At 42.7% G+C, this 11,996-nt stretch overlaps 1 protein-coding gene across 3 annotated transcripts in view; it reads right to left on the reverse strand.

The window, feature by feature from the left end:
• Positions 1 to 11,513, reverse strand: part of tdrd6 (tudor domain containing 6) — a 33,520-nt gene extending 22,007 nt beyond the window's left edge. For all 3 annotated transcript variants that reach the window (XM_031903011.1, XM_031903010.1, XM_018094487.2), the window contains exons 1-4: positions 5,827 to 11,513; positions 3,980 to 4,066; positions 2,738 to 2,815; positions 2,349 to 2,426 (exon numbers count right to left, since the gene is read on the reverse strand). In XM_031903011.1, the coding sequence (XP_031758871.1) occupies positions 2,349 to 2,426; positions 2,738 to 2,815; positions 3,980 to 4,066; positions 5,827 to 11,374 (5,791 nt within the window). In that variant the 5' untranslated portion in view covers positions 11,375 to 11,513. The remainder of the gene's footprint in view (positions 1 to 2,348; positions 2,427 to 2,737; positions 2,816 to 3,979; positions 4,067 to 5,826) is intronic.
• Between the last annotated feature and the right edge of the window lie 483 nt (positions 11,514 to 11,996).

Here is an 11,996-nt window from a genome sequence, read left to right on the forward strand (position 1 = left end):
CAAAAGTACACAACTAAATTCGTAAACAGCAAAATAAGTTTTATTTACAATTTCTACAAATTCCAAATGGCCCCATACATTTACAGAACAAACTACCAAGGATATCCTGCAACAATCACTGCTTGGGGGTCACTTTGCAGGAGAGGTCCATTAAGCATAGGACCAGTTCTTGCAGATGCTGGTACCAAGTGCGTGACAAACAAGGTTACGTTGGAGCATGTTCTAGGTCCACGAGTTCTAGAAAATTAAAATAAACAACCCTGTTCACTGCAAAGTAAATGTGTTCATTTCTTTTCAATTTTATCCTCAAAGTAATCTTCTAGTTTGTTAGTCAGAAATGGTATATTACCTTATAGGTGAGACCATTACTTCACATTTAGGATGAATTCACATAAATGTGTTATTTTAACAGCTACATATTCAATTGCATCAAGAACAAAAATACATATAAGAGAAAGAAGAAATGCAAACATAAAATAAGTGCTAACCTTCAAAATTTGTTTAGCAAAATGGTGTGTTATCGCCCTCTTGTGGAAATGCGGAGCAGAAACCCCCATTTAGGGAATTCATCACCTGTCTTAAAAGAGTGGGAAAGCTTATAAACTTTACAGCACTATTGGTGCAAGGTTATGATGCTAATGCTTAACATCATGTTCTGTACCAATCTGCAAATTGTGTTATGGCCTTGAACAGGCCATAAAAATGCATACAATCTAGGCTGCAGGGTTGGACTGGGTCATCAGGGCACTGGGAAAAAACCCATTGGGCCCCGGCGGGCCACAACCCATCCCTGCAGGGCGTTCCCCCAAGTTGCCCGTCTCCCGACGCGCTGAAGGTAAGTTTCATTTATGTGCGCTCGGGGGAGGGGGAAGGATGAGTGGTGGGGGGGTATGACGGCTGCTGCAGGGGTCCATTGGGAGGTGCAGGGGCCCCTAAGGCAGTAGCCCTGCACCCCCTAGTCCAACTCTGCTAGGCTGGGCTCTGGCTACTAACCTGAGCAAAACTATTTGACGGTGTTACTCCCATGATAGCCGGCCACATTTCTATAGCAGAAATATTTACAAATATACTATGATGGTCAACCCATCAACCCCTTTTTCTGTTGTTAACATTTCACTTGTCTCCATCTCCCTTCGAAGATGCTGCGGTTGAAACGGCTGAATAAATGAGTTAAACACCCAGCAGTACTTATCTCTTCAAGACAAAGCAAATCACTGTAGCTGTCAAACGAACACCTCTTTAGTGTCCTGACCATAAACATTCAAACTCTCCATACTTCCGTAAAGGACCAGACATCCGTCATCATCATCATTAAAGTCTTCTGCGTATAAGGACACTCGGCTTCTCCACTGTATCTAGAGCACAAGGAAAAAAGTAAGTGTTAATGTATTTAATGCAACTGCAGCAACTTTGCAGAGTTCATTTATATCTATGAGGGAATTATTATATCAGGGTTCTCACTAACTTACGGTTCTGCTTTCTCTAGAAGAATATTCTTCTCTGGTTGACTGTAGCCTTGATCAGCTGCTTGTCTTCCTGAATGATATTCTGTGGCTTGATCCATGCGCAATGGCTATAAAGCACCCCCACAGGATCGATCTTAGCATCTAAAAGTGAGCTTTTCCTATTTACCCCTCCAAAATAGAGGTTAAATAGCTGCATGTGACTTGTAGCAAGAGAGTACAACTTTCCAAAGACATCTGCTTGGCTGTGGCTGCAAAAGCTTACATATTCTCTGCCCATATGATTCACCCGACAATCTCCTTTTTATAAATGAAATGCAAGCATTTTTGCTGAAATAAAATGGTTATTTGGCGGAATCTTTAACGAAGGATTTGGGGTTCCAGCAAATCCGAAAATAGTGGATTTGGTGAATTACTATTTTGTAGACTGCCAGGTCTGATGCAGGTGTCAATGCAGCAGAAATAATTTGACTTGGACAGTTTAATGCATTCATTTCCTATGGGGTATTAGGGTGGCTCATAAACAGTGCAGTGCGCTTACACCCACCTGAATCCTTACTCTGTTTATTGCATGTAGGGAGGAAGGCGGTACAGCAAATGCATTTACATACCAATAAATCTTCGATAACCAATTCCCTATCATAGTTTTCAACTGCAATTAAGCAGAATGTGTGCAGCAGTTGAAAAGGACAAGTGGCTGAACTTTAACAAAATAACATTTTATTTGGATTCTTTACAAAATACAACATTTCTTGGTGCATTTATTTCAAGCAAGCTGACAAATGATTAAAGTTCTACGTGTCATTACGAGTGGCCGCGTCAGTGCATGACCTCTGATCAGGTGCTTTATAACCTAGACATAGTAAGTAAAAAATTATTTATAACCTTGATCATGAGCAGCTGGAGTCCAAAGATCGATATCTTCAGTATGGTGCAATTCTCCTTGATCCATTGCAGTAATATCTACAGAGTTGGGGAAAAGTGTTAAAAGTTTATCAACAGGGATTTTTTTATTTTACCTCTAATTATAGCTTGCTGTGCCCCCAGCCACATCAGGCAGCCCCAGCTCCAACATCTATAAAAAAAATTAGTTAGGAGCTGCACACTCTGACTGCACAGGGAGCCAATAAGAGACAAGTGTACATGGCCCCGTGTAATTGCTTCCAACTTGCTCCAACAGCAGAATTTTAATATTTTTAACCATTTAAAGGAGAAGGAAAGTTATAATTACTTCTCCTTTAAAGTATTTGCCCTATTAAGTGCAGTAGTAGTACCTGAGTAGGACTCCTTGATGTTGCTTTCATCATAATCAATGCACAGATCTTCTGGGGCTAAAGGAGTAACAGCTGAACCTGCACAAAGAAAATATACCATATCATAATAATAAAGTTAAACCTCATGGGCGTATTTATCAACTTGCATTTTAAAAAAACTTGAATGCATATTTATTAATATGGTAAACTCGTTTGAATAAAAAAAACTTGAATATCTCAAATATTAGAGTTTCCAAATTCCAAGTATGGCTTGATTTTGCCTAGGACAACTCCCATTGACTTCTGCAAGCTTTTAGCGGCTTAATTTTTACATTCAAGTTTTTGGGTGTTTTGCACTTGATAAATAATAGACATACTGTAACACCCTCTAAATCAAGGGTGGCCAGACTTTTTCATTCCGCGGTGGACTGATGATGTGTGGTGTGAATGCGTACGTACGCATTCACGCAGCACTTCCGCATCCCGGCTTCATCGCGGTCCACCAGTGATCCACGGGGGATCGACTGGTGGACCGCGATCGATGTATTGGCCACCCCTGCTCTAAATGTACACTTTTTTAGCCAAAGTACACCGACACTGTCTGAAATGAGACTTCCTCAACTGGAAAGCTCACTGCTGAGTACCAAACTCTGGAAGCAATGTTAATATAACAACTATATGCATAAAGGGTGGGGCATTCAAAAAGTGATCAGCAGCAAACAAACCTAGCATTCCAATGAACAAGGCCAGGTGTTTACTGGAGTGTATAAGTCCCCGCCCTTGGACTTCAGAAGGGTTTACAGATATGAGCTTGGAAGAACACAACTGACCACAACCCAACTGAATAACTGTGGGATGAGTTGTGAGCCAGGCCTGATTTGCCACCATGAGTGCCCAACCTTGTAGGTACAAGTGGAAGTAAACTGCACTAATAATGTTCCAATATCTTATGGAAACCTTCCCAGAAGAGTATTGGAATATAGGCAGCTAAAATCGGCCCATGTATGGCCACCTTTAGACAAAGACTAAATGCATGACAACAAGGTAAGTACCTGTGGATTGTTGGGATAGACAGAATCAAGTTTGTACGTATAAGGAAAGAGAAGGTTGGTACAAGTGATCAGGTAGCTGCTTTCTAAAAGACAATTTTGTCTACCTGGTATACTCCCTAATGGAGTTGCCCCTAAAATTAACACATCTGAAACAAAGAAAAAGTGTATCTTAATAAGAATGCATTTCTGCAGCATTTGAAGCACCTCCTACCTGGAACATCTTCATCCAGGGTCAGCTCTAAACAGGACAGATCACTGCTCTTCTGGATTTCAGGCAGTAAACATTCAGTCCTCATTACTGTTGGAAAGAAATGTACAAAACTAAGGTTAAGGGAAATTTCAAAAAACACAAATGATATGCAATCTATTGTAAGCCTAAGTTTGTTTTTTTATTGACTAATAACAGTAAAAAAAATTAACCAAACATCACTGATTTTGCCATTGGTGTCGAAGAACAAATACAGAGCTAAGCAGAGATGGCTGCAGGATAGCTCCCTCGCTAATGTTCCATGTTCAATTACTATATGTGGCCAAATAACCTTGTATCCTGTTTATTCCTTCATCATCCTGCAACTCTGTTGCAATGTAGGCACAAATATAAAGGGTTAAACTGCACAGCTGACAAAGCTTCAATGAACGAAATTGCCAAAGTCCGTTTGTGTATGGTGGGCTTTACCATAAAGAGCCTCAATGTCAGTGAGTGATTTTACAGACTACATAAAATGGGCCCCACTGAACAAGAATTGGGGGATCTAGCTAAGTGTTGAGAGGAAATGCTTATCTACAGTTTTTTCTACTGTTACTTTTTAAAGGGGTGGTTACTTTTAGGATGTTACAGCATGACCAATTCTAAAGGTGGTCATACATGGTCAGATCTGCTTGTTTGGCGACCCAATATGCTTACCTAAGGTGGGCGATATTGGGCTAATGCAATCGTTTGGCCCTAGGGCCAAACAATCAAACTTGAAATCTGGGCAATTTTACGCCAGATATTGGTCAGGTAGGCCTGTCGGGGTGCCCATAAACGGGCAGATAAGCTGCCAAATTGGTCTGAAAGACCTGAATTGGTAGCTGATATCTGTCCGTGTAGGGCCACCTTAAGTAACTTTTTAATCAGTCTTCATTATTTGTTATAGTTTTTTTTAATTATTTACTGCCTTCAACTGACTATTTCCAGATTTAAAATTGTGGTCACTGACCCCAGAAGTCAAAAAATATTCCTCTGCGAAGCAACAACTGTATTGTTATTCTTACTTTTTATAACTTATATCTTTATTCAGACCCTCCCCTATCCATATTCCAATCTCTTATTTAAACTCCCTGGTTGCTAAGGTCATTTGGACGCTAACAACCAGATATGTGCTGAAATTCCAAACTGGAGAGTTGCTGAACAAAAGGTGAAATTAAAAAAACAAAAATAAAAAATGAAGACCAACTGTAAACTGTCTAAGATCACTCTCTACATCCTACTAGAACAGGGATCCCCAAAATTTCTTACTCATGAGCCACAGTCAAATGTAAAAAGACTTGGGGAGCAACACAAGCACCATAAAAGTTCATGGAGGAGCCAAATAAGGGCTGTGATTGGCTATTAGGCAGCCTCTATGCACCCTATCAGCTTACAGGGGCTTTATTTGGTAGGAAATCTTGTTTTTATTCAACCAAAACTTGCCCCCAAGTCAGGAATTCAAAAATAACTCCCTGGTTTGGGGGCACTGAGAGCAACACCCAAGGGGTAGGGGAGCAACATGTTGCCCCTGAGCCACTGGTTGGGGATCACTGTACTAGAAGTTAACTCAAAGGTGAACAACCACTTCAACCTACTGTAATAAACATCTGTAATTCATTCCATTTACTTGTTTGGGATGGTTGGGACACAAGCAGATGTCCCATGATGACATGTCCCATACATGGACCAATAAGCTACTGATTTGGACAGGACTTTGCAAATGAACAGCCAATAGCAAGCTTTACATTTTTTCACTAAAAAAAACTTAACGCTACTTAAAAAATACTATACATACAGTATTCAGGAAAAGCATAAAAAAAACAACTTACAGTCAACATCTGTGTTTTCGGTGCTCTCTGCAGCTTCATCAGTGGAAGATAAGGGAAGGGCTTCAAGCTTTGTTTCATCGATTGCCGTCACTTCTTCTCCATCTGCGTTGGAGTACATGGTGGGTACTGTCGGAGTCTCTGTTAATTCGCTGGCACAAGGCTCTTCACTTTGCTCAGACTGGTCAGCCACATCCTCTACTGCTTGGGAAGGTATGGTATTATCTTTTATAATTTCTTCTGCATGTAAGGATTCCAGGAATGGGGTAGGAATTTCATTACTGTCCTGCCAAAACTGTCTCATTTTAGTGTTAACATTTTCTCCGTTGTAACTTACGTTTACAGATGCTTGTGGAATTTTACATGGCCCAAGTTCTTGTATATGAAGCACAGAGATTACTAAAAGTCCTTCTGTGACATTCTCATAGAAAAAGGTATTTGCATCTGAATTCCAGCACCCCTCTGATAAATTAAAGCCAGCAAGGGAACATGAAAATGCTTGAGCAGGAATTGTGGCAAGATCAGCGGGAAGCCTTCGCACTTGTTCCAGGTGAAGCATTTCTTCGTTCCCATAGTCGACGAATCGTACTGTCACTTGGTCGGCTTCAATCTTAGTAACAGCAGCTCTGTACCAATGATTATCCTCACTGTAAATCACATTACAAGGTGAACCAACTTCTATCTCTGTACTGAATTTGCCATCATGAACGGAACGTTCTCCAGCTTCCTGAACTTTAACTGCTAAAGAGTCAACATCGGCTGTCACCAGCTGGCACCAAAAATGTTCAGGGCTATCAACGGCACTCGCATAAGCCTCTACCCTCTCACCAAGTGCAGGGAGGTTCCACACATAATGACTGACACCATTTAATTGTTCAGAAGTTACATCGGGTTCTTCGAGTGAAGGTGGATTTAATAAGGGATCAGAGGCAGAAATAAAGAGGTCGTTTATGCAGCCTTGATCATCACACAAAATCACATTCCACTTGAGATTGTTACATTGCACAAATTCGCAGCTCAACTCTAGATCACCAGTTCTTTCAGAAAATTTAACCATCAAATCATCCATGTTCTGCTCACACGCTGCTGTAGTGCATTTGTCTAAAGCACAAAAAATACTCATTACTGGAGCAGAGGATAAACTCGGTGGAAGTTTATATATCTGGCTGGCAGGTATGGTTAAAGTATTGCCATAATCTATGTACTGCACTTGTAAACCATCAGAGTGTTTTTCTGTTATGACAGCACGATAATACAGCCCATCATCTTCAAAAAAAGCACAAATCAAGTCTCCCAAATTCACATCTTTTTCATCCAGTCGGTCGGAGGGTTTCTTTTCATTATTCAAGATCTCAGATATGTTACTTAGTTCAGTGTCTTGTGCAATCTGCACATAAAAATCACTAAGTGTATTTGTGTGCGAAATGTACACAGATGATTTAAAACCTGGAGTAATATTTTGCTTCGGCAGGTCACTTAGTTTTGTTAGAGGCGGTATGGACTTACACTCCTGAAAGGTGGACCTTCTCTGCTGCGATGCATTAATTTCTGGCTTGTGCTCAGATGACCGATCACTTTCTGAAGACCAAGACGCTTCCATTTGTGAACCATTACGTAACTGCGGAGACATTTTACTTTCCTGGTTGTAGCCCTTAAAAGCATCTGGATTCTGCTTGTGTTCAGACACTTCTCTTTCTTTAGACCTAAAGCCTCCGGTTTTCTTGGGTGGAAAACCACTGTTGGAACCATTCTGTGACATTGACACTTCTCTTCCCTGGCTGTACATCCCAGAGGTTTTTAGATTTGGTCTTTGCTCCAATGCTTCTCTATCTTTAGATCTAAATTCTCCTGTTTTGTGAGGAGCATAACCACTTTGGGATATATTTTTTCGTACTGAATACACTTCTCTGTCCTGGATATAGGGCCGAGATGTTCTCAGATTTGGCTTTTGTTCAAACTGATCCCTTTCTTTAGCCACAAACGATGCAGATTTCTGATGAGTGAAACCATTTTGGGAATGATTATCTAAATCTGAGGAGAATTTGCTTCCCTGGTTGTACAATTTAAATGCAGAATCTGGTCTTCCACCTTTGTCTAAATCATTTAGCTGGTGTCTTTTTTCAGCATTCCCAAAATAGCCTTCTGTACGAGGATTCTTCAATCCCAATTTAGCTTTGATGCTTGAATTAATTTGTTGGCTGCCATCGTACAATTCTACAATTAATTTACCATCAGTTTCTTTGGCGACAATTAACGCTTTCAAGGGTTTATCAAGTATAAGGTTTTCAAACCACAACACCACTTCTCTAGGTATAGTGTCAGGTATGTCAGATAAAGAGCATTTAATTGCTTGCATTGGGAAATGGAGCAGTTCGTAGGCATCACTTGGTATAGGGAGCAATTCTTCTTTGGTCAGTTTTTCTGTATTCCCATAATCTACAAAAAATACATCTGTGCTGTTTTTATTGAAATTAGTAAAGCAACGATACCACTGCTGATCGCTGAATTTTGCAAGACACAAAGACCCAGGAGACAATTGAAATTTTTTCACTTCATTGCACACACGTGTAGTAGCGGATGCTATCATATCCATCGTTTCAGTATTTCTTGAAAGCTGACAGTAAAACTCCAAGGAACTGTTGACATAGGTAATATAAACTTCTTCCTCACCACCAATTTTAATATCATGCGTGGAGTAATAATATGTTTGCAGCTGGACTGACGGCACCAGTGTTCTGTGAGACAACTGTTTAGCGTGGCCTTGTTCTACTAACAGTTTGCAAATGCTGGCGAAAGGAGTGAAAACATCTACAACGTTAAACAATTCTTTTTTGAAAGAAGCAGTTGCAAAAAATGTACATTTAAACTCTGTCGTTTTTTTGGAGAAAGAATCAACAAACCGATTAAAAGACAAAGTCGTTATTGCGTCCCACTCAAAAGGGTTTTCACCGTCTGGGGCGATAATGTTGTACAAACTACATTTAAAGGCTTGCGCTTTTAAACCAAACAACTCACTTTCCATGCAGCGGAGATCTTTCAAGGAAACGGTTTCTCTGATGCCATAGTCCACAAAAAGGACTTCTACGTGGTCTGAACTTGCTTTCCCAGCCGGCATTTCATTGACTATGAATGCTCTGTACCATCTGCCGTCACAGGAACTCTTTGCAAGACATGCACAAGCCCCTCTTTCATAAGAACAACCTGCATTTAAACAAATGTCTTGTATTTTGGCCATTAGTTTTTCAAGCTTGGCGCTGTGCAAGGCATTTTGACACCAAAACAAACTGGGGTTTATAATACATGACACTACCACTTCTATTGTAGTGCCTGGTTCAAAGAATTGATCTTCAAATGGAGAGTACGGCTCACTTTTGTTTTCTTGCACCGAGCAGACAACCTCTTTCTGCCGAGCTTTCAGTAAACTTATATCTTTATTAAGGTGACCAGAGAATTGCTGCTGCATTTTACGATCTATGTCACTCGTGGTTCCTGGATGCTGGGCTACAGGTTCCACCTCTTCATATTTAGCATGACCCACTGCCGATAGTATTTTACCCACACTTCTCTGTTCTATTCTGGAATTGTCCAAAACTTCAATAATGTATTTATTATGTTCTTTGGACAGCACATAAATAACAAGCCTCTTATCGACCACAGCCATTTTAAAGGCAAGTATTGCTTCTGGACTCCAGCTGTCTCCAAGTGGATAGGTGTCTGCAACGCTACAATAAATGGCCAAGCCTGGCATTTCTCCAAGTTCTGCTGGCAACTTCTTTACATTATACCAGTCCACCAATTCTGTGTTCCCATGGTCAATAAAATACACTTCCACCATCTTCCCTTTAATAGCAACAATTTCAGCTCGGTAAAATCGGTCATCTTTGAACTTTGTGCAGCAAAGCTGCCCCGCCATGGGGGTGGTCATGATCCCATCCAGCTTTGATGCTTTGGAGTATAAAGCAGCTATCTGTTCCATCATCTCACTGTACTTGGTGGCGTTTTCTCCAGTCCTGATCCAGAAGTTGGAAGGATCAGCCACAAACTCCACAAGGACATCGTAGAAAGTGGAAATATTTAGTTCAGCAACAGGGACAGTGGGAACATAAAAAGCTTCTGGAGGTGTTTGAGGGAGACTCTTTACGTCTTCTTGGCTTTCGCCTAAATCCTGGCTTAGGGGTTTCTGAGCTTGGGAAAAACTGAAAGACTGAGCCCTTGTTCCAAAGACACAGTTTAAATTGACTCCATCGTCTCCGTACAGGGTGACCACATACATATGTTCATATGAATTATAGAAGTCTATTTTGGCACTAAACTGCTTGCCTTGGAACATATTGCGCAGCTCCATTATTATGGCAGGATCCCAAGCCACGCCTCCATCCGACACTCCATACAGGGAGCAAGGGAAAGTCACAACAGGCATACGGAAGTAATCTGCTGCCAGCGTGCGCAAACAGTTCATGGAAACAATATCCTTGCGACCCCAGTCTACATGGATGACCATAGCGAGCTTCTTATCCGGGTAGTACTCTTGCAGGAGTGAGCGATACCAGTGACCGTCAGAGCCGCGGCAAGCACAGGGTTGGCCGGGAATCAACGGCTGGATATAGTTGCGCTCCCCACAACCGCTCTGTAATTCATAAAAATGATGCATACTGTCGGAAAGCCTCTGCACTTCATGAGACAGACTCCTCAGCTGACAAAATATCCGGTGGGGATTGGAGACTTCGGTGACCAGCACGGGTTCGATCACGCCAACCTGGAACTGCGGGTAGAAATAGTCCAAAACCCAAGCCCGGCGGGGATTGACTTGCGCCATGGGATTTGATTGGGCAGACGGTTGAACGCTTGGGAATGTTTTAGTCTGGGCTGAGCTATGGCCGCCGGCAAAGTAAGTGTCAATGAGAGAACGGAATGAAGCGGCTGGGAAAGGCTTGGCTAAGCCCAGGTCCAATAGGCGCTTGGAGATGGCCGACACCTCTAATAGCACCAACCCATGGGGCAAGATAAGTTCTTCAACAACTCCTTCCACCTGTTGGCCTTGCAGGGAGCTGAGGTACTCTAGGGCCTGCCCACTCCAGGCTCTCTGCTCCTGGGGGACCAGGTTGGACAGCAGGTAGCCCTGCACCTCCCCGGGAAGGCCAAACAGGGCCTGGGGGGCTTCCCTCAGCTGATGGGCCCGGGCAGGCACCGTGTAACCCGCGTCTATCAGGAAGGCAAAGTACTCGAAGCCCTTACGGTGAAGCAATTGGCAGCGGTGCCAGCGTCCGTCTATCTCAGCCAGGCACCAGTGGCCTACCGCCGGGCTCCAGTCTCCCGCCCCTAGGGGCCCCCCTACAGCCGCCGCTTGTACCTCACTCTCCAACGCTTCGTATTCCTTCCTGCACTCTACAAGGCCGGACCACAGCCGCACGAATGGCACCTCGGCGAACACGTCCAGGGACGATACGCTTAGCTTGAGAACTGTACCCGGTACCGGCAGCCCAGGGGCCGGGAGCATGATGACGTCAGGCGCAACAGTAGCAGCTTTAGTATCGCGCCGTCTGGCGGCCATGCAGTGACGCGACGCACCTGCGACTCCGCCCTCACACCAGCGAACAGCGCTAGGGCGGCGCCGGCGGATGACGTTCGACGCGTCTATTGGCTGGTAAAGCGGCGCTAGGCCTGAGGCACTTTGGGAAGTGTAGTTGCGGCCAGGGTCGCCACATTTATTTTCCAAACTAGCCAGTCAGTTCTAAAAGCAGCCCACACTAGCAAAAACCACTTTGAAAGTAGTCCTATATGCACAATGAAAAAAATACTAAAACAAATGAAACTATATATGGGAAAACCTGCCTTATTAAAGTGTATAATCACTACCCAGTTACTGGGATGGCTGATAATTCCCTCTGTGCCCAGTCCAACTGGGAAGTCACTTATAGATTCAGAATGTTGCATTATCCCCAGACATGATATACATATGGGTGTGTTGAACTACAACTCTCAGCAGCCCCAAGATATCCTGAGAGTTATAGCTTAATGATCAACTGCAGAACTGCCCCCACATCACATACCCTATAGCAGGGATCCCCAACCTTTTATACCCATAAGCCACATTCAAATGGAAAAAGTTTTGGGGAGCAACACATGCATGAAAAAAAAAGTTCCTGGATGTGCCAATGAGAGCTATAATTGGC

Source organism: Xenopus tropicalis, chromosome 5, assembly GCF_000004195.4.
Source record: "Xenopus tropicalis strain Nigerian chromosome 5, UCB_Xtro_10.0, whole genome shotgun sequence".
In the NCBI taxonomy this organism is placed as follows: domain Eukaryota; kingdom Metazoa; phylum Chordata; class Amphibia; order Anura; family Pipidae; genus Xenopus; species Xenopus tropicalis.